The sequence below is a fragment of the Ictalurus furcatus genome, chromosome 4, assembly GCF_023375685.1.
Source record: "Ictalurus furcatus strain D&B chromosome 4, Billie_1.0, whole genome shotgun sequence".
Taxonomy (NCBI): Eukaryota; Metazoa; Chordata; class Actinopteri; order Siluriformes; family Ictaluridae; genus Ictalurus; species Ictalurus furcatus.
This window is the reverse complement of record NC_071258.1, coordinates 3,614,811-3,637,435: the sequence shown is the minus strand read 5'-3', so window position 1 is coordinate 3,637,435 and position 22,625 is coordinate 3,614,811. Positions and strand designations below refer to the sequence as shown.

The following is a 22,625-nucleotide window of genomic DNA, read 5'->3' as shown; positions in this document are numbered from 1 at the left end:
TCTCTCTCGAATCGTAGAAACTTTACAAAGCACCGTGCCCATTACAAACTACTGACACCTCAGACTCCTTCCATAAATGTTAAATAAACATCTTGTTAAAAAAAAGGTCACCACATCAAGGATTATACTGTATGCATTCCTTCGTTAAACATCAACACTGGATTTATTATTAGTTTCGATTACGTGGCGTGTCCACCGCACAAGTCCCTCTTTGTGAGCTGTTACTATAGAAAGGAGCGCATTAATATCAACCAGTCGTCCATGTTACAGCGTTTATACAGAAATAACGCACGCCTTCTGACCAATCAGATTTGAGAATTCATCCCTGCGCTATCTGATCTACTTTGTCTGACTAACACCACATTCATGACCACTTGACACAGCTTCTATGAAGTATCCATTCATTTAATTCCTTTAGCTGATAGATTCATTATAAATTAGTGAAGTTGTACAAGGCATACGTTAGTGCTTCATAGCGGTGTTATAAATACCAATTCGTCCAACTTGGCATGAAACTCATTAATTCAGCTGACAAATAGGCTTTAAATATACAGCCTTGGTTTTGTATAGCGCTTCATAATAGGTTTTAATGTAAGGTAAAGAACATACGCCTATACAGAGTCTCAAAGTTTCATTCATGTGTCGTTATGTTTTTTTTAATGGTTCCGGTAGGTACGCTGTACATTATTATTGTAATTAATGATCTAACCAGTTATCTGCCTGTGCCTAATAAGCAGAAATGGCTGAATTAATTGGAGCTGTTGATGATGTGTTTCAGCTCTGCAGGGCTCACTCGCAGCTCTCTCAATACTGCGAGCGCTACAGGTAAAGGAAAAAAAATCCAACTCATTACATTACTACCTACATAAATTTAAAGGTAGTCTTAAGATGTCAGGAGATGCTTGTGACGTTCATAAAAATGGCTTTCAGATGTTCGCAAGGAAGAAATAAACATGTTTTGTATTTAATATTTAGATTTATTAATACGAGTCTCTTTCAAGGAGCCGCCTGAAGGCCAAGAATCTGATGTATATCAAGCAAATCCTGTTTGTGCTGGAGGGGCTTGTGCGCACTCTTGGAGGTCAGCTGTGTGCGTGTGTGTGTGTGTGTGTGTGTGTGTGTGTGTGTGTGAGAGAGAGAGAGAGAGAGAGAGAGAGAGAGAGGGAGAGGGAGGGAGGAATGTTGTGTTTTCTGCTGTAATTTTAATAAACTTTTTTTTGACTACAGGGAAGGTGGGCCTGAATCCTGTGACTCAGAGCACTCAGTCAGGTAAACACACACACACACACACACACACACACACACATGTTTTTCATCACTCCTGTAAAAAAAAAAATCACTCATGTATTGACCTTATTTACAGGACGGACAAATTGTTTGTGATGTCACACTCGGGCTGGGAAAAGGCAAGCCGTCAGTTAGACGATATGAATTGACGATCGTGAATTACAAACATAAATAAATGGAGAAATAGGAAAAAGAAAGCGCAGCAAAATAAAAACGGAAACAGAAAGCGGTTTAAGCTCAAACCTGGTGCTATTAAAAACTCATAAATAACTTTTCAGTTTCTCATGAAGTGTATATCATGACAAATGCATGACAACCCCCCCCCGACCCCACCCCACGAAAAATTAATAAATAAAACACATCTAAAAATGATAAAAATTTAAATTGGTTGTTCACTAATCATTTTTATTTCTGTCTTCACCACAGGAACTGAACTGTTAACCATTAACGACTTCCTGTTCAGAGCTCAGATAGACAACATCAACCTGTTCAAGGTACAGCGCACACGTCTCGCCGTGTGAAACGAAGAAGTCCAAAGAATGACAAAGTGTAGATGGAGATCAGAACGGTTCGGTAGACACTAGTTCCTTCCGTTTATCCGAAATAAGCAGGAAGATGGTCGTGCTGTTACGGTCACTGCGTCGAGGCGCCGGAACATTCTACCGGTAGACCTCAGACGCGCTTCTTACGTGTCTCTTTTTAAAATCAAAACGGCATAAATTCCGTATCCTTTCAGGGATACTGTATATAAATGTAGAATTTGCGTGTAGGTAAGTCTGCTTATACCCTAGTGCTGTTGAATCCTCGATTCTGATTGGTCAGAAGGTGTTGATTTAATGTTCTATAATAGCAGCTCTGAGAGCAGTTATATATTAACGCCATCTTTCTAATACATGATCATCTCCGTCAGTAAGAGCTGGAGTAATTCACAGGGACCCTTTAAAGCACACACTGTACGTAATCTAAGCCTAATAACATAATATACAGATTACAAACGTGTTCTTATTTAACAAAGAAAAAAGTATAAGTTCAAGTATAGCATTTTGTACAGCACAGCTTTTTTAAATACACTTTACATTGTTTACTGACTTCAGATCTGTTTCTGATGAAGGTGCAGAGATATTTGGAGAAGAGTCTGATCAGCAGGAAGGTGAGCCGAGTAACCTTTATTTGACCTAATCACTATCCTTTATCCTCGATCGTACGGGATGCGTGATCCTTTATCCTCGATCGTACGGGATGCGTGATCCTTTATCCTCGATCGTACGGGATGCCTGATCCTTTATCCTCGATCGTACGGGATGCGTGATCCTTTATCCTCGATCGTACGGGATGCGTGATCCTTTATCCTCGATCGTACGGGATGCCTGATCCTTTATCCTCGATCGTACGGGATGCGTGATCCTTTATCCTCGATCGTACGGGATGCCTGATCCTTTATCCTCGATCGTACGGGATGCCTGATCCTTTATCCTCGATAGTACGGGATCCTTTATCCTCGATTGTACAGGATGCGTGATCCTTTATCCTCGATTGTGCGTGATCCTTTATCCTCGATCGTACGGGATCCCTGATCCTTTATCCATGATTGTACGGGATGCGTGATCCTTTATCCTCGATTGTACAGGATGCGTGATCCTTTATGCTCAATTGTACGGGATGCCTGATCCTTTATCCTCGATTGTACGAGATGCGTGATTATCACAGACATGAATTATGTGAATTGGGTTTCACTGTAAAACAAAAATGTTTACTCCAGACTTATAATGGAAGTCTAAGGGCAATTCTATCGATAATCCTTCATGCTGTATTTTACTGAATGCTTCAGTACCTCAGTCAAATGTATCTGTAGCTATAATTGTTTATAATTTGTCCATTCAGGGAGTAAATTGTGGTAATTGTGTGGCTCTGAAGGTGTATTGACGGGATTTAGGTTTTAATGTATTGTTGGAAAGTAGAAACTCCATACGAACAGCTTTCAGTGTGTTTTATAACAAGACCTTTATCGTTAACGTTGGTACATGGGTATGTTTTATTTTCATTTATTGATAGAATTCACCAACTGGCCAGGTTTCAAGCTGTTTCTATTGTACATACACTACCAGTCAAAAGTTTATTCATTCATTCTTTATTTTTAGCCCCCCGACAACAACAACACACACATTTTAGAATAATAATAAAGTCATCAAAACTCTGGAGTTACACAAATGGAACTACAGGAATTATATTGTGATAAAAAAAAAAATCCAAAATAAATAAAAAATAATTTAGTATTTTAGCATCTTCAAAGTAGACGCCCTTTTCGTCTAGAATTTCCAGAAATGTATTCTTCGACCGATTTCTTGAGGGATTTCCCTGAGATGATTTTTAAACAGTATTAAAGGAGTTCCCGCCTACGCTGGACTCTTATCGGCTGCTTTCCGGAATATTTCTCATCGGAAATAAGTCAGGAATATACATCGGCACGATTATATTTTTGTCTACGACACCGATTTCAAACATTTAATCATACACCTTCAGATCAAAAGGTTTTTAACATCCTGAGAAACATTTCAGTCGAGTGTCCACAAACTTTTGACCGGTTGTGTTTATACAGCACTGTACGTACTGTGTGCTGGATAGAAGTTTAAATGTGGACAACTGCAAACACACTGTTGTTGTGTGTGTGTGTGTGTAGTTGTTTGGATTTTCTGAGAAGTATGAAGGGAGCGGTGTAAGCACACACACAAGTTCTATGAATAAGGAGAATCGCAGAACCGAAGGACTCGGACGCTTCTTGCAGGGCCTTCAGAGCAAAGCTACAGGTAAGATATCGGTCATGTGGATTAATATTTCTGCAGAATGATGAATCTAGGTTATAACATGCCGAGGGTTGTTTTAATGGCAATGTCGGGGAATGTTAGGTCAAAATAAATCAAAAAAGTCATGTGACTTTCCCTCAAACAAATCATTTGATCAAATAATTGGATCATAAAAGTAAAAATGGCGGCGAGCGAGATGCGGCGTGACGATTTCGTTCTCCGGAACACATGCGATGGAAACGGTGTTTTATTCGCATTTATTTTATTGCGATATTTTTTGCATACGTTAATTTCGCAACTGGGATGGAAACATAGCTAGTGAGAACATGAAGCATAACTGCTAAGGAAAATATGTCATTAATGGGTATGTATTAAAAGGTAACAGTTGTCAGCGTTTAGTCATATTAACTGCTTATCCTAGCCAAATATATAATACATTGTTATTATTGTTATTATTTTGTCTTCTGGGAAACATGTAAATATCTTATGTAGCTTCCGAAGGGTAGGTAGATCTTTAAAACAACATAATAACAATTTACACCGATCATCCTGTTCAAAAGTTTACACCCCCCCGGCTCTTAATGTAACGTGTTGCCTTTTTGAGCATCAGTGAACGTGTGCACCTTTTGTAATAGTCGTGTACGAGTCCCTCGGTCGTCCTCGGTGTGAAAATCCGGATCTGAACATCATATAGTCACTTTTGGAAAGGAGTCAAATATGCAGAAGATGCTGGAAAAGTAAAGAATGTGCAGGACCTGGAGGATTTTTCTGAAGAACCGTGGGAAGTTTAATTGCTCAGGGCAAACAAGGGACTCGTGAAGAACTCTCACAAAACACAAAACACAGTCGTGGATCATCCAGGTAACAACACGCGGTATTAAGAATCGAGCGTGTGTAAACTTTTGAACTGGTTCGTTTGTGTAAATTCAGTTATTATTGTGTCTTGTGGGCTATATGTAAACATCTGTTATGTGAAATAGCGCATTCAGGGCAGGACTAAAGAAAAAAAATGCTTCTTTTTTTATGACCTCAGCTATATAATCTATATGCATTATCCTACAGCTTGTTTATTTATTATTATTATTATTATTATTATTTTTAAACAGGTTATACATCATTGAATTGAACTGGTATAATGTGTTGGAGGATGGGTTTAAGCCAGGAAAAAAACTTGCTTGTAGTCCCAGGCCATCATCCGATATCATAAGATATCTCACCATTCAAGATTTCTTCCTAATGTTTTTGGGATGTTTTTTCCGGCCCACTGTTCTATTCAGTGTCTAGACCCTAATCTTTTATAAAGCTGCATTTTTATATTGTATATAAGTGTGTGTGTGTGTGTGTGTGTGTGTGTGTGTGTGTGTGTGTGTGTTCTAGCTCCTGTAGAGTGTCAGGATTCAGAAGAAGACAGACCCATTATGGCATCTCCTATGATGCTTGTGGAAAGTTTCCTTTTCGCTCTCTCCAGCGCCAACAAAGATGGAAGAGTGGTGATGGAAAAACAAGGTAAGCTAATGTATTCTTCCTTCTGATCGGTCGGAAAGTGTTGATTAATTTTCTATTACAGCAGTTCTGACAGTAGTTTCCAGCTGCAAGGCATATTACAGGTGGATATATCGATAGGTACTAAAACATTCCGGAAACACCCTACAAGACCTGCCGTTTTTGGACAAACCCTGACCCGGTCGTCTAGCCATCACAGTTTGGTTCGGATCTCTATGCTTGCCCATTTTTCTTGCTTCCAACACATCAACTTCAAGAACTGACTTCACTGTTCACTCGCTGCCTAATATATCCCACCCCTTGACCGGTACCATTCAGTGTTGGAGGAACTAAACTGTAAAAACTTTCAAGCTTTTACAAGCTACTTATATTTTGAAGTAGTTACACTACAGTCAAGCTACCCTATACAAATTACAGTACTAAGAAAACGTAGCTAACTACATTAAGGCTATTTAATTGGGCAACATTTTTAGTATGTCATGATTGTGAATCAGCTTGTTGAGTCTTATTTTACATTTATATACATTTAATACTCAAACTGTATAATTATAATAATAATAATAATAATAATAATAATAATAATAATAGTCATAACAATAAAGCATAATGAAATCCAGAAATATAGCCTACTGATTTGAAGTAATGTGTACATTAGGTTACTTATCGACTCAACACTACAGCGTTCACCTCTGCATGCGGCCTTTAAATTTGTGCTTGAACTCGTGGACTTCGACAGTATTTTAATCTTCGGTTTGCAAAGATTACATACAAAGGTGTAAGATTTATTATTGGATTCCTTAATGCACATGAACGTTGACAAATAAAGCCACGGATAATTGGTTTTCTCAGTCGCCATGTCCTGCTCTGTCGAAGGACAATAAGGACGAGCGTGTTGACCTTGAATAATCGATACTTCTGATAGGCCAATAATAATACATGCGATGATATATATATTTTTTTTAACCACTAATTAATTAATTAATTAATTAATTAATCATGGATATAATAAATAAGTTACGATAGGAACCTTTTCTCTTGCTGTTCCTTTAAACTTACTGAATTATTTTATTCGTAAGCACCAGTAATATTCTCGGTATGAGAGAATAAACTCCAGTGTTAATTTATTATGGTATTCTTTACTCGCCCCATACATCACGTAACAAACTGTGGTGGGTCGCTTTACATGTCCGTCGGACGGTCACTTCCTGTCCATGTGAGCTACAATCGGACGGTCACTTCCTGTCCATGTGAGCTACAATCGGACGGTCACTTCCTGTCATGTGAGCCATAATCGGACAGTCACTTCCTGTCATGTGAGCCACAATCGGACGGTCACTTCCTGTCCATGTGAGCCACAATCGGACGGTCACTTCCTGCCCATGTGAGCTACAATCGGACGGTCACTTCCTGTCCATGTGAGCTACAATCGGACGGTCACTTCCTGTCCATGTGAGCCATAATCGGACAGTCACTTCCTGTCCATGTGAGCCACACTCAGACGGTCACTTCCTGTCCATGTGAGCCACGATCAGACGGTCACTTCTGTCCAGATTTTACTTTATACATGTGATTTGTCTGCTAACTAATGAAGCATGCTAATGGCTATGACTGGTCTCTTTGTAATTAGTCATTTTGAAATGACATGAACAGACTTTAAGCTCTTTCTCTGACTTCCGTGAACTCCTTTATTCTTACATTAATACAGTGATGACAAGGAGTGTGTGTGTGTGTGTGTCTATGTGTACGTACATATATTGCGCTGAACACAAATCTTTGTCTCTATGCAGCATGCCTGGCTCAGAGTAGTGTAAAGTTTCTCATGCTGAATGCAGCGGTTCATTTTGCACAAGTTCTCCAGGAATGCAGGGCCGTCGTAATTGCCGGGGGAACCATGCAGCCTGTAAGCGAATATAACACACACACACACACACACACACACACACACACACAGCAAGGCTTACTAGCTGAATGCCTTAACACCCTTTCATATCACAGGTCTCAGACTTTAAGGAGCAGCTTCTCCTGTCAGCTGGAGCTCATAAGGAGCGCATTGCAGAGTTTTCATGTGGTGAGTGCGCGTGTGTGCGCGAGTGTGTGCGCGAGTGTGTGTGTTGCTTTTAGTATAACCACAGAACGATTCATGTCTGTAAAATTCTGTGCCTCAGGTCATGTCATCCCTCCGGAGAATATTCTACCCATAATCCTCTGCACTGGACCCTCTGGACAGGAGCTGGAGTTTACCTTCCAGACCAGAGACAGACCACAGATGGTACAATACACACACACACACACACACACACACACGCACGCACGCATGGGTGAGCCTCAGAATCCTTACTTCATAGAAAAAAATTCACCCTCAAAAGAGCAAAACATAATATAATATTTAAAACTGCACTTTCTTTCTGATTTATATTTTATTTTCCATAAACACTGTAACCCAAATTATAACCGCTGTTTGGTACGGTTACCATGGTTACTAATGTGTCAAAAAAAGTTCTATTAAAATGTCAGTTATGGCACCTTTACCATGGGTATATTCAGGAAATATATATTTATAAGTATATTTTAATTATAGTTACATTACCCCTTATCATTAGAAATAGGTTTTTACACACATATAAAATGCCTATTATTATTATTATTATTATTATTATTATTATTATTATTATTATTATTTGGCCTTATTAAAAACACCATGTGTATGAAGACACAAGTAGAAAACACCACCATGTCGTCCTCCGTTCCATAATATCGCTAATATCACTGGCATTGTTTATGCACATAGCACTGTATTTTGTGTGTGTGTGTGTGTGTGTGTGTGTGTGTGTGTGTGTGTGTTCAGATGGAGGAGACGGGGCGTGTTCTGTCCAACCTGTGCAACGTGGTTCCAGGAGGCGTGGTCTGTTTCTTCCCCTCTTATGAGTACGAGAGGAGAATTCTGGGACACTGGGAGAGTAACGGAGTCCTCCAACGACTCGCAGCCAAAAAGAAGGTAAATACCTCGACACATTACTCCAGTTAACACTGACGTTAAGCCGAGCGACGTTCTGTCTAAAGAAACCATGAAACCGAAAATCCTCCATATGATCTTCTGTGAAAATGAGTCAAAGTGAAGGTGTAGAAGAAATAACACGTGTAACGGGTGATATTTTAGAATGGGCGTAAACATATAATGCTACTATACCGTTTTAAGCACTTAAATATCGAACTCAAAGATTATTTAGGGGTGTCGATAGTTTTAGAGAAAGCAGTATGAGAAGGACGGTAAGAAGTTTCTCCGACTCTTTAAGACGATTGAATTAAAAAGACGGAGAAGCTGTTTAAAGGGTACCGAAAATCTTTGTACTGTATTTTGAAGAATTATTAGAGGAAAATTGTGCAATTTCACAAACCGACAAGTTAAAAAATTATTTTTCTATAAGTTTATATTAATCGTGTTGTGTTCATGCGCAATTCAGATTTTCCAGGAACCGAAGAAAGCGAGTCAGGTGGAGCGGGTGTTGTCCGAGTACTCCAGGTGCATCCAGGTGTGTTGTTCACGTCGTTTATTGTTCATGTGTAAATTAGGGCTGGGCGATTATAACAAAAATATCATATCACGATACTTAATATCATAATAATATAGCATTTTTTAAAGATTCAGTATAAAATGTTTAATATCAGTATACAGTATTATTATTATTATTATTATTATTATTATTATATATTAATATTTTGCCACAGTGCTATTGAAGTACTGAATCTGATTGATCAGAAGTGATTCATTTTCTAAGACTGGTTAAAAGTATGATGTGTCGTTCTTTAATGAATTAGTTAGTTAGTTAGTTAGTTCCGTCCGCGCAGCGGGGCGCATCGGGCAACAAGCATTCGCCAGCGGGCTCGGTCGGAAGCGTCGATTTCCACATCTTCCCACTTGACATCGAGCGCTCGTAGATCTTCCATGAATGTTCGTCGCCAAGTATTCCGCGGCCGCCCTACTCTTCTCTTCCCCCGTGGCGGCGTCCAGCGCAGCACGATCTTTGCGTGGCGGTGGTCAGACATCCGTAGAATGTGTCCTGCAAAGCGCATTCTTCGCTCTACGACCATTTCTGCCAGGCTGCGGGAGTTTGTTCTTCTTAGAATTTCTTCGTTTGAAATACGATCACGGTATGATACACCGAGTATTCTTCTCAGGCATCGTTGTTGAAACACATTCAGCTTGTGGATGACTGCCCTCGAGCTCTTCCAAGTTTCAGATGCATAGATGGCGGTTGGGATGATGATGCTATTAAACAGGCGAAGTTTGCTGTTGGTGTGGATATCTTTAATGAATAAGAAAATAAAATGCAGTCGTTGAAAGATTGCAGTATAACAGGTATAAAACACTTCGGGGTGTGCTCTTATAGGAAAATAATCAGCTGCGTAGTGAAACTGTAACTGTGACGGTTCACGGCCGGCTGCAGCTCTCCACCATGTCGTTGATTATTTTCCTGTAAGAGCATGCCCCGTGTATTATTACTTAATTTTTTCATTGTTATAAGATAATCCTCGTATATCAGAAAACTATATAGTATATTGAGATCATTTATCATGATATATGTACTGTATATATTGTCTTATCATCCAGCCCTGTTCTAACAGTGTGGTGTTATTTATCTGCCACAGCGCTGCAGCAATACTGGAGGCGGCCAGTCGGGGGCGCTGTTGTTCTCGGTGGTTGGAGGGAAGATGAGTGAAGGGATTAACTTCTCAGATGACCTGGGCAGGTGAGAGTGATTCTGACGAACCAAATGACCATAGTTACTGTTTGTGTAGGGGTGCGGAAGCCAGTACATTAGCAAAGGTCTAATGGTTTTGTTTTGTTGCCGTTGTTATCGGATAGTATGAGGAGTAACGATGCATCGCGACACAAAAAATGGGACCATGTGCATCATGGGAATGTGCAATTCATGTCGTGGAAATCAGCGTTCTGTTAGTTATGCATCTAACGCATTTGCACAGATATAAAATATATAGAGAGCATGCCGGGACCGATAGCTCCGGATCACGACGTTATACAATTACTTATACGTTTACTATAAATTAATTATACATTACACGACCACGTTATAACAATTAAAAAGTGCTCTTCAGTAGCTTCCAAATGACACCAGCCCCATGCCACTGCAGTCTTTCTAGTCTCTAGAAAGATGTTGCAGAAGTTGGGCATTTTAGCCAACTTTGGAGCTCTATTTTCAGTTAAAATACTTCCTCAGACGCTGCTATTGAGCTTGCATTCGCACACAAGTTCACAAGAAAATCTTTGCATGTTTACTTCATCAGTGTCTCACAGCGACTTGCAATTTGTGTGTGTGTGTGTGTGTGTGTTAAGATGTATTGTGATGGTCGGAATGCCGTACCCCAACATCAAGTCCCCTGAACTTCAGGAGAAAATGGCGTATTTAGACAAGCACATGGTAATTGACGAACCAAATGATTTATACATTGTTGTTTCTGTTTGTAACATCACCAAGAAAATCTCTAAAGAATAATTTAAAATACTTTTAAAATTCTATTACCACCATTCTCTCTCTTTTCAGCCTCATGTCGATGGCCGAAGTCCAGGGAAGGCTTTAATCGAAAACCTGTGCATGAAAGCAGTCAATCAGTCAATTGGTAAAATGAGGATTTGTGTGTATAACCTTACCTATACAGCTTTATTCACACACACTCGCACGCATACATTTGTCTTAATATATTTTTGAGGACACACTAAGTTCCCAGTAAGATATAAAATAATGCCCACACATGCACAAACACACACCGTGCAGGCCGATTGTCGCCTTAAAATATTACTCGCACTATAGTTCTGTGCAAAAGTTTGTGCACCTGTTTTTCATTTCGAATTAACAGCATTTAACGTGCATTAAGGTTCACAGGTTTTTTTTACCCATTTATTTTTTCTTTCACTCTTTTGTCGTGGCTTTGTGTTTCTTCCTTTTCTGAATACTGGCTTTAACTGTCATCTTTTTACTCTCTTCCTTCCTGAGTGTGTGAGTCCTTACCTTTACGTCTTAAACTCCTCAGACACCTTAATGAGCCTCGTTCAGAGAAATTACCTTATGTATTTTCACCAATAAACCAAAGGGGGTGCAAACTTTTTTCGCAGTCAGCTGTACATTTAGTATGTGTAGGAGAAACGTGCTGCATCTTGTTTTCGGCGTTTCATCACTTTCTTGTCGACTCTCCCAGGCCGGGCGATTCGTCACAGGGATGATTACGCCTGTATCGTGTTGTGTGACCGGCGCTACGCCCGCACCGGCACGCTGCAGAAACTTCCGGAGTGGATCCGAAGCAGCACACGCACTCACAGCAACTTCGGGCCGGCCTTCGCCAGCATCAGGAAGGTGAGGGCGCGTTCATACACATACATGCGCGTAAGAAGTGTTTATTCTGAGTCACCTTAAGCGATTCCATCTTAACTCTTAAACGGGTCATTTTTATTTAGACCAGTTTATCAATTAGTGGGAAAATTACTGCACTTTTAAACACAGTGCTCTATTTTAGTTTAGTTCATTTTGATTGCAAGTCAGTCTTTCTCTGTTTATTAATTTAACCTAATAGGAAATGTTTATTTTGCATTTACGGAAAGAGCGCTCCCTCCAGGATTTATGCGATCGCAGAAACGAACGCAAAATCATCGAGGAAACGCCGCAATATTCTTCGGAGCTTGCGATTTTTGAAAATTACCGCAGATTCGGCCCGAGACTCGCCACGTGACGTCATCACGCCGCGACTGTCAAAAGCCCTCTTCGATTCACATACGTCGAACACGAGTACAGCTAAACTTTCTCGTTTACCAACACACATCACTGCGAAAGACACATTCGAGTAGTTTGCCGCAAGAAAACCAAAAAGCACAAAATACTCCGCATAAGTCGCATCGCGGAATTTGAACGCAACAATCGTAAATAAACTCCACAAAATCCTGTAGGGACTGAAGGAGTCTCCAGTGTCAGCAGAGCAAGTCTTTTGTGCTTATAGCTGTGACAGCGTAAGCGATGATAGGATATCTTGTTTTGCAAAGCGAAACTATAAACAGATCAAAAATATCATGTGATTAATTGATAAAAACGAAAGACGACTTGCTGTGGTATAAAAGGGAATAAAATACTTCAGAACATGCTGTTTACAGGAAAATAATCAATGTTGCGAATAACAGCACACCTCCACGTGTTTTATTCCCTAAGCTACTTGATTTAAAATAACAGCGACACTTGGTTAAATTTCCAGATAAATATCAAGGCACAATCTTCTGAACTTCTAAACATCAACTTTGGGTTGTTGTTTTTTTTTGTTTTTTTTAACATAATTCTACATACCTACATCCATTTCATCTACTGAACCCCGATCCGCATGCATGTTTGTAGCTGCTGTCCTACGACAGAAGCCGATCGTGTCTATCTGTACACCACATGTCTGTAGATTAGATCTGAGTGCGTCTGTATTTCTGTCTGATTGTGCAGTTTTTCCTGGAGAAGCGACGAACACAGCAGTGAGCAGAACGCCACGTGACCTCAGTTCTACATCGCCGTCCGAATGCAAGGGTTTGTTGTTGTTGTTTTTAAAACCAGTGTGCGTGTAGTTGTGTAATCCTGTAAAACCTACGTCAATAATTAACATTACTGTTAACCAGTCTGTTTCGTTCAGCCGTGTTGTACTCACGTGTTCACGCGAGACTGTTACGGTTTAATGTGAATAAAGTCGATATAACGAGAGAAACGCGAGATTTGTACACGATAACCTCTCACATGTATGATTTTTTTTTTCTCTCTCTCTGATGGTTTTTCAGAACTTCATTTAAGGCTTTCCTGCACACCGTGTGCCTGGGCCGTGTGTTTTCCCCAGCAGATGGTAGAAAATAATCAGTGCGTAAAGAAAGTAATTACACACATTACACACGTTGCTGTTCAGCTGCCCAGATTTTACTGAATACTGAATAAGATTTCACAAGTTTCTTTTCTATGAATATTTTATCTTTTCATATGCAGGGATGGATAAATTATAAATCCATGAGCTGGTCCAGTTTTCTGCCCAGTCCCACGTTTCGGTTACTGGGAAACTGACCGAGCTAAAAAAAAAAGTCATAGTTAACATAATACAACAATGTTGTTAAGTGCAGTGAATTTCACTGTGAGTTTAGGAATAGTATCCTCTTCTAAGAAAGTTCCTAAGTAGCACAGAGTCAATGAGACAACCTCTCAGGTGCTATACACGGTACTACCGAGTGAAGGAACGCGCCACTGACATTTTATAAAAGGTTTTTCTTTGTCCGTTACAGGAGAATTGACTCGCATGAATATTCCGTTTTATAAATCGTCACATGGCATAAAGTCCCAATAATCTGCTAAAAGGATGAGATTACATATACACAGAGTTTCCCTACATCATCTAGGCATGTAATCTGATCTGTATTTTAGCAAACGACCGTTAAAAAAGCTCGGAACTTATTTTAACATGACCTTGTCCAATCCGCGTCTGTTGCGCTGCCATGGTTTCAGAAAGGTCCATCTGTGCTTTCAGTTCTTAAAGAGTCATTCATAAATGGTCTGTCTTGGCTACGCCTCCCAGTCGTCATCATCCTCTGCGGTTGGCTGTTGGGGAGCAGGAAGGGGCGGGATCACGTCCGACATTCTGGCGAAAGCGCTGCCGGAGCTCCCGGGCGGTTCTGCGGAGTCTCCGCCTCCTGGGACTTTACCCGAGATGCCTATAGATTGGACAGCGATATGTTCGTTAGCAGGATGAAGTAAAACCAAAACCTCAGAATCAGGGGATTATCAGGAACTACCAATAAATAAATAAATAAATAAATAAAAGACGGTTAAAGTACTTTGAGCTTTAAACAGAACTTTAAGTTCGTGTTGTCCGAGTGTGTTTGTAATCTGTCGGTGAAAAAAAAATATATATATATATATACACACACACACACACACACCTCAAAAAATTTGAATATTGCGGAAAAGTTCATTTTTTTTTCTCCCGTAATTTAATTCAAAAAGTGGAACTTTCATATATTCTAGATTCATTACACATTTCTGTATTATACTGTATTTTAATATTTTGAGCCGTAAACAAGATTTAAAAAAAAAAAAAAAAGCTTGAAATATTTCACATCATATGTAAATAAATCTACAATGTATGAAAGGTCCACTTTCTGAATTAAATTACGGAAATAATGAACTTTCTTTTTAGTCTTTTCCAGTTACTGTTAGCAACCTGTAGTTTGAAGCCTACACACACACACACACACACTGCGCTTCGTTATATCACAAGGAACATTTCAGATTTTCTCAAAAGCCCTGACAAGGAGAACTTGAACAGCTCTGAAATGATCGAAGATTTTATATATATTTTAAATAGCTTAATTTCTTTGCCTTTCTTTGAAACACTGGCTCTTAAGAAGCTACTTATGTACACGACTGTGCATTATACCACCACACTGTTGAATTCTCAGCTCTGATTGGTCGGAACGTCTTGATGCACTTTCTAGAATAACATCTCTACGTCATCTAAACCTAATAATAAACTTGTTTTAAAATCGTCTTGTTATTAAAGTAAATAACGTAACAATGAAATATCATTATTGTAAGGTAAAGTTGTGTGTACGGAGTTGATTTAATATTCATGGAAGGAGTCTCTAGTGTCAGCACTTCGTCACGGTCTGGACGTTTCCGTCTACGATGGACAGTTTCAGCAATTTAGTTTCCAGTCCTACCTTTCCTCCGCATGGCCAATTTATTAAACAGATCAGACATGAAGTCTCCTCCACTGGCTGCTGCTCCAACTGAAGGAGAGAAAATAATACATTTTTTTAAAACACGACTACAACCCCACACACCCGATAACGGTAAAGCAAATGTCAAACAGATTAAGAAAATGAAGTAATAAAGCAAATACACTCAAAGTAATGTTTTCATCTCACCTTTCTAATATCAGTAATATTGATATATTTTATTATATCGTGCCCTGCCGATGAAGCGAGCCTGAACCACAGCGTTGGATTTATTTTAATAAGTAATCATATAATTTAAAAACAGACTGTTTAGAGCTGCTCTACTCAAACCACTGAGAGCTTATAGGAAGTTTTCCCAGGGGGAAAAAAAAAAAATCAGCTTGAAGGTCGGTGTAGTCACGAGCATCTCCTGTGCTGTAAAGTACTTTATTTTTTTTTGTACTGTTTGTCTGACATGTGTTCACACCCTGAGTCTGACCTTGCTCCTGTTCCTTCTGTTTCTTCTTCTCCATCTTTCGCTCTTTAACGTTGCGCAGTTTGGCTTTGCCGATGCCGCCAGCGTTACGAATAGACTCGAGCAAGTTGGCTCGGCCATCTGACGGCTGCAGGACGTCTGTAGGGGCTCCTTTTACTGCACCTAACACACACACACACACACACACACACACACACACACGCAAGCTTAAAGCAACAGGTCGGTCATGTGTAACTTTTTTTAAAGGGTTACTACAAAATTACATTGACAAAAAACAGATCAGTCACATGGAAAAAGTAAGTACACCCCTAAATTTATCACACCTTCAAAATCATAAAATTAGAATCAGGTGTTGAAGATCGGGTGCCAGTGATTAGAAGCTGCTTAGGGAGTGCAGGTGGAACCGGTCTTATTTATACCCCTCTCATATCGAGTGTCGAGGTGTTTCCTTTATTATTGATGTCGGTGGTGTCATCATGTAAAGATCTAAAGAGTTCTGTAAGGCCTTCAGAAAAAAAAAGGTTGCGAATGCCTAGGAGTCTGGCAAGGGATTTTAAAAAGATCTCCAAATGATTTGAAATACATCATTCCACTGTAAGGAAAACCATCTACAAATGGGGCAGATTTCAAACGACTGCCTGTTTGTGCAGAATCAGCCACCCCAGCAAATTCAGCCCAAGTGCAGACTGTCTGATGCAAAAAGAAGCAAATTTTCCTTGTGGTTTTGTTCAAGAATATCAACTTTATTAATATGCACTGTTTCAAAGAGAATCAAATGTTTGCTTGGAGGATCAAATGTTTGCATTTCCATGGGGTGTACTTATTTTTTTCACGACATTTTATTTATATATATATACACACACACACACACACACACACACACACACAGATAGATCAGTTAGACATTTGTTGTACAGTACCTAATGTCAGCCCCACTGAGTTCATCCCCTGTATTACTAAAGGATATTGATGTATACCTGTGGGCGGGGCATACCTGTGGCCTGACTGGCTACACCTCCACCACCTGTGACATCTGGAACAGCTGGAGGCGGTGGAGGGGGAGGTGGCGGGGCTGGAGGAGCTCCAGGGGGAGGAGCTGCAACCTGAGGAGACTCAGGAGGAGGGGGTGGAGGAGGTGGGGGCGGAGGTGGAGGAGGAGCCTCGGATCGAAACTGGGAGCCTGAAATATGAAAAGACCAAACATCACAAACTGTCAGCTTTTGACCAAAACAAAAACCCCCCCAGAAGTGTTCTGGTTCTGTTTCAGTCCAGTTCGTTTATGCACTCTCTCATCACCTTCCTCATGTTCTGTGCCAAAAGAAGGCAGCTCTGGTATGGCCGCACTGACCGCACCAGAAGGGGCGAAGCCTGGGCCGAGGTCAGCGCTGTACATAAGGTCATCGGCGATTCCAGGCAGGTCGGGCAGATAAGAGGGCACATCGATCTCGGGCACTTGCCCCAGGTCCGGCACGTAGAAATAATTTTCTGCAGTCTGAGAGAGACAGAAAAATTCAGTTACTAAAAATAAATAGTTGAAATCTTGATTCTGATTAGTCACAAGGTGTTGATTAATTCTCTCTAACAGCAGCGCAAGCTGTAGTTTAAGAAAATAAATAAATCAGGTTTATATTAATGAACTTCTAAAATGTTATCGTTTCCATGGTAACATTTGATGGCACTTGGGTTTGCCATCAAAAGATGAATGCGAGACGACAGACCAGAATTTCAGCTTTCGTTTCCTCATATTTACATCTAAACGTGTTAAAACATGGCTCCTTTTGTTTGAACCCACCCGTTTTTTTTCTTCAAGTGATCAAAAATATTGGAACACATGACTGATAGGTGTTTCTTGCTTCCCAGGTGTGCCCTGTTAAACTGATTGTTTAAAGAATGAATAGCTCTGGATGTCTACTCTTGGTCTGAGCCCTGGGTTTCACCTGTGAAGACTGCATTTCTTGTTAAAAAGGACAAACCAACATGAAGATCAGAGAGCTGTCTACGGGAGAAAAGAGCAAAAATCTATCAGAGCCTTTGCACAAACATCAGGCGCAGGCAATATAACAATTTAGAATGTTCTGAATAAGAAGGAAACCTCTCATGTACTACAAACCAGACATGGAACAGGTTAACCAAGGAAAACAACAGCAAAAAAAAAAAACAATGACTGAAAGAGGCTGCGGTAAAAACCTGGAAAAGCAACACAAAAGAAGAATGCAACAGTTGAGGTGATGTCAGCGAATCGCAGGCTTGATGCAGTTATTGCAAGCAAGGTGATATGCAACCGAATATTAAGTGTTATTTACGTGAAGACTATCTGTTCCTATACTTTTGCTCATCTAAAAATTGAGTGGTCTGACACCAAAAGTGCCATGTTTTAAGTCATTTAACATGTCTAGATGCAACTATGAGGAAACGAAAGCTGAAACTCTGCTCGGTCGTCTCGTATTCATCTTTTGACCTCAAAACCAAATGTCTTCAGTGTATAGTGAAAACATACAAAGAACTGGCCTTGCTGTTCCGATACTTTCGGAGGGGACTGTAAATCAGACTGAGATCGTGCTTACTGTGTTTTGATTGAAACGTTCATCTCCAAATAATCTCTCTCTCATGTCTGACTCTCACCTGTCTCTCGAGTTGCTCTCGCTTAGTGATAGACAGCGGCGCGTCAAACGGCTTTTCCTCCTTCTCCGTCTCTAGTGTGTTGTGAGTTTTAGTGACGACTCCCGCCAGAGGATCCAGGAACACGTACTTCTTATACCTACACGCGCGGGTAAGAAACCGATTAGGGTCTGAAACCTCATTTACAAAATATATATGTATACACAGTATCTCACAAAAGTGAGTACACCCTTCACATTTTTGTAAATATTTGATTATATATATACACACGCACACACATCACATATTCATTGTGTTCACATATTCATCAAAAATGCTCAATGATCCAAGACTACTTGGAATGCTGAAACACACAAGTAAAGGAGATCTCTGGTAAATATGGCACAAGTGTGTGTGTGTGTGTGTGTGTGTGTGTGTGTGTGTGTGTGTGTGTGTGTGTGCGTGTGTGTGTAGAGGCGTACAGGTTCTCTGTAGTGTTAAACAGCAGCAGAGAGCTGACGGAGCTAATGTTTCTTGGCAGACTCCCCAGCCCTTCCTCGGTCTCATCCTCTGAGCGCTTCTTAGTGTTCACACACACTGGAAAATACATCAGCTTCTCCTGCAACACACGAGAACGTGAATGAATGAATAAATATAGATATATTATATATACATAAAGCCTTCTGATTGGATCGTTTCATGAACGAGCAGGCGTACAGGTGTTCTTAAAGTGACGGCCGAGCGTATATCCGATCTAGGACCGCCTACGAAAATGGCTGATTTGAAAAGTATTTAGTGTTCACACTACATTGGATTAGTGTCACGTTATCCACCATACCCCCGATCATAAGATATAAGGAAAAGTGGAGGAAAAAATGAAGACGTCACTCACCTGTAAGGCCTTGTCATCCAGGGGGCGGAGCTTGCCCTGAACTTTGTAGCGAGGTCGTTTTTGAGATGCTGGATCTACCGCACCCATAAATATGGATGAATAATCCTGGAGTTTCTCAGGAGCGGGGTATTTCGCACTGGAAAACACCTAAACACACACACACACACACACACACACACACACACACACACACACACAAGCTCCTGCTTGGTTGGAATGAAAACTTGCACCCACACCGGCCCTTTCTGGATAAGATTGGACACCCCAGGTGTTACAGATATGAAAAAAAGTGTGTGTGTGTGTGTGTGTGTGTGTGTGTGTGTTTACACTGAAAGTTTGTTTATCACCTTCGTGGCTTTCTTGCTTCCTTTAATCTTGTGGACTCGTGCTTGGGCTAGTTTAATGCGGTCAGTGACGGCCTGAAGGTGAGCACGGTTCCTCTCCACACTCTGAGACACCCTGCAAAACCAAAACGCTCAATTGTGTGTGAGAGAGACCATGTTGCTTTTATAATTTCTCCCAACATCATGATAAACAAAACACATGAAACAGAGTATAGTCATGCCTGTAGTGCTTAGCTGATGTGTGTGAGCTATATAAAGCATGCAAGCCTGTGCATGAACATACACACACACACACACACATGCACACACACACACCTTGAGTACACCCTGTTGCCTAGTGAGGAGTGAAATGGGCTGAAATGAAGAGAAATTACAACAAAAAAAGGAAAAAAAAATGCATCGTAATGATGCTGACCCAGAAAACCAGCAGTTATCTTTACACACACGTACGCACGCACGCACACACACACACCAAGAAAACCATCTCTTCTCCACTATGTTGTCATGGTAACACTACGGCTGGTTTCTCCATTCCTGCAGCTGATATTAGCATAGTTTTTTTTTAAACACAAAAAAAACATGCATATAGAAGAAAGAAAGAAAGAAAAAACACCTAATGCACTGTATCTGCCATTTCCAGAACATCCTGCCCTTTTCCCCACATTTAAAGCCTTTTATTTTAGAAAAATTACATTTGAACATTCTTTTTTTTATATTAACAGCTTTATTAACAGAAATAAATTTGTAAAGCAGGCATGTTAATGATGAAGTGCAGGTTACATTTAATCCTCATTAACACATGCTTATATTAATAAATATTAATATCTTCTGGAGCGCTAGAGTTTATCATCAGAGAAATATTTGGTCATATCAGACATTTCTTAAAGACAGTTCACTAAAATGATCTGGGGCGACGGGGAATTACCTGCTGAAGATATCTGTGGAGATGTTCTCCAGGTACTGCAGGGCATCAGTGATCTGGTGCATGGCCTCTTCCCTCCTCAGGTCCTGCTGGATCAGTGGCACAGAATAGACCTGGCCCTCCAGGTGGTACTTCTGAGTCATCCTATACACACACACACACACGTGAGCGCACACATCATCATCATCATCATCATCATCATCCAGCATACTGAATGATCCGTTGCACAGACGTAGACAGATGGGTGAGTGTATGTGAATAGAGTGGTATTTATACAGAAATCTCTTTTCAAAATACACATTCAAATACATTTCTATCTCTTAACCTCTACATGTTCTTGTTCTTTACTCCAGTGGTTCTCATGGAATGTATGTTGGATTTCACAACCTCGTCCCTCCGGTTTCACCCTAAACCCTAGTGTACACTACACAATTTTAGCTCCGCCCGGAGTCTAGCGCCCATGCCCTAACTAATTTTGGAGCTTGTCGACTCCTTGTTTAGTGTGAACGGATCAGCACCGCGATTTTCTCAGTCTCCGAGGACGGACACACCAAAATATTCTCGCGTTTCTTCTTTTCTTGGTGAAGACTCGCGTAGTGTGAACCCTTCTGCAGCTAGCTGCGAGTACAGCTGTGAAAAACAGCCAGCAAGCGCCAGAGAGGAAATCAAATTCATCTGTTCTCATGTTAATTGTGTGGCAGAGTGAGGTGCTGAGGTTTTGCACTGTTCTCTTTGCGCAACAGACGATCCCCGCTGCCTTCGTCTCCCTGGTCAATATTTCCATCAAAATTTTTTATCTTATTGCTCATTTCCGTACAAAACAGTCATATGACAGACAGCTCTCGCGTTTATTTTCGGGAGAAAGCGGGATTTGGGCACGCTTCAGCTAGGATCTCTTCGGGTGAAAGATTGTATACAACACCTCTGTTTCTCCAGTGAGTGTGTTTAATCCTCTACTGTCAAAAACATCGTACACTTTTACCTCTCCTGCAGCGTGCTCATAAAGATATCATACACGACAGCTATCGTACGCACAGCACACAAGATCACGTCATTGCTGATCAGAACTAAAACAAACATCTGGCTGTTTTTAGCTAAGCAGCTCTGCACACATCAATTTTACGACTTTTTTATCGCCGAAACCACAATCGAAAGATACTGTCCGGTGTATTTACAGCACTGTTTTCACTCATCGTACACGGTCCCGGTTGTCTATTTGCACTTGATGTAGTCCTGGGCCACTGTATTGTTGTGTTACTCGATGGACCTGGAGACAGGACATTTTGTTCAATTATATAAAAGCTATAAAGAGAAATGACAATAAAAAAACTCTTTCAGCTCACAACAACAACGTGATGAATACTGACAACGTAAGAATTTTTATGGAAATTTCTTCTCAGAAATATAAACTAGAAAGAACGATAATTAAGGCACGTGACACCCTGTAATAAACATTTCCTTTCGTTTTTACCACCAACTTGTGTGTTTTTAAATAATCGATTAATACCTTAAAACCGTGATACCTTAAAACCGTGATAATTGCAGAATAGGTTATCAAAAGTCAACATTTCTAACCCTAACACCGCTACAGTGATACAGTCATAACAACAACAGCGCTCACTGAGAGTCACGTGACAACAGGCTACACTAAGCCGGAAACGGACATTTATTCTTATCTTATAAATTAATCAACTGACAAATAAATGATGTTCTCGAAAGTGTGAGAAAAGCGACCGGTTTGTGACATTTTGTTGTTATGCCGAAGTAAATACCGTCTACGTTTTCCCCCAAAATGTAAACAGCTCGCTTGCTAGCCAGCTAACTTAGCTTCAGCTATCCAAAAAGACGAACAACGGTTCTGTTAAAAACAACAACAAAAAAAACTACTACTAATTATTTACCAAATAAAACCTCGAGGAATTTTTTTTACCTGCCCATTTAGAGAGTCGAGCCCTAAATTTTAAAACAAGACGATGTTCTTTCCTCGCATCACAGACTGAAGAAACTGCACAAGTCTTCCAGGTCAAAACTTCCGCATCCTTTGGTCAC

The 22,625-nt window shown here is 40.3% G+C and overlaps 2 protein-coding genes across 2 annotated transcripts in view; one reads left to right on the top strand and one right to left on the bottom strand.

The window, feature by feature from the left end:
• Positions 1–13,216, top strand: part of ddx11 (DEAD/H (Asp-Glu-Ala-Asp/His) box helicase 11) — a 19,459-nt gene extending 6,243 nt beyond the window's left edge. Inside the window, exons 11-27 of the mRNA XM_053622566.1 lie at positions 779–825; positions 1,002–1,081; positions 1,228–1,269; positions 1,714–1,781; positions 2,399–2,437; positions 3,965–4,091; positions 5,466–5,594; positions 7,379–7,491; positions 7,587–7,659; positions 7,757–7,860; positions 8,437–8,586; positions 9,053–9,121; positions 10,239–10,339; positions 10,945–11,029; positions 11,153–11,228; positions 11,805–11,959; positions 13,079–13,216. Of these exons, the coding sequence (XP_053478541.1) occupies positions 779–825; positions 1,002–1,081; positions 1,228–1,269; positions 1,714–1,781; positions 2,399–2,437; positions 3,965–4,091; positions 5,466–5,594; positions 7,379–7,491; positions 7,587–7,659; positions 7,757–7,860; positions 8,437–8,586; positions 9,053–9,121; positions 10,239–10,339; positions 10,945–11,029; positions 11,153–11,228; positions 11,805–11,959; positions 13,079–13,111 (1,491 nt within the window). The 3' untranslated portion in view covers positions 13,112–13,216. The remainder of the gene's footprint in view (positions 1–778; positions 826–1,001; positions 1,082–1,227; positions 1,270–1,713; positions 1,782–2,398; positions 2,438–3,964; positions 4,092–5,465; positions 5,595–7,378; positions 7,492–7,586; positions 7,660–7,756; positions 7,861–8,436; positions 8,587–9,052; positions 9,122–10,238; positions 10,340–10,944; positions 11,030–11,152; positions 11,229–11,804; positions 11,960–13,078) is intronic.
• On the bottom strand, positions 12,702–22,625 carry wash1 (WAS protein family homolog 1). The gene is made up of 11 exons (XM_053622567.1): positions 22,507–22,625; positions 20,580–20,720; positions 19,658–19,769; positions 19,311–19,457; positions 18,901–19,037; positions 18,443–18,578; positions 17,117–17,312; positions 16,815–17,000; positions 15,824–15,982; positions 15,328–15,396; positions 12,702–14,319 (listed from the first exon to the last, which is right to left on the bottom strand). Exons 1-11 carry the CDS (start codon positions 22,512–22,514, stop codon positions 14,171–14,173), a joined length of 1,440 nt encoding a protein of 479 aa, XP_053478542.1. The 5' UTR covers positions 22,515–22,625; the 3' UTR covers positions 12,702–14,170.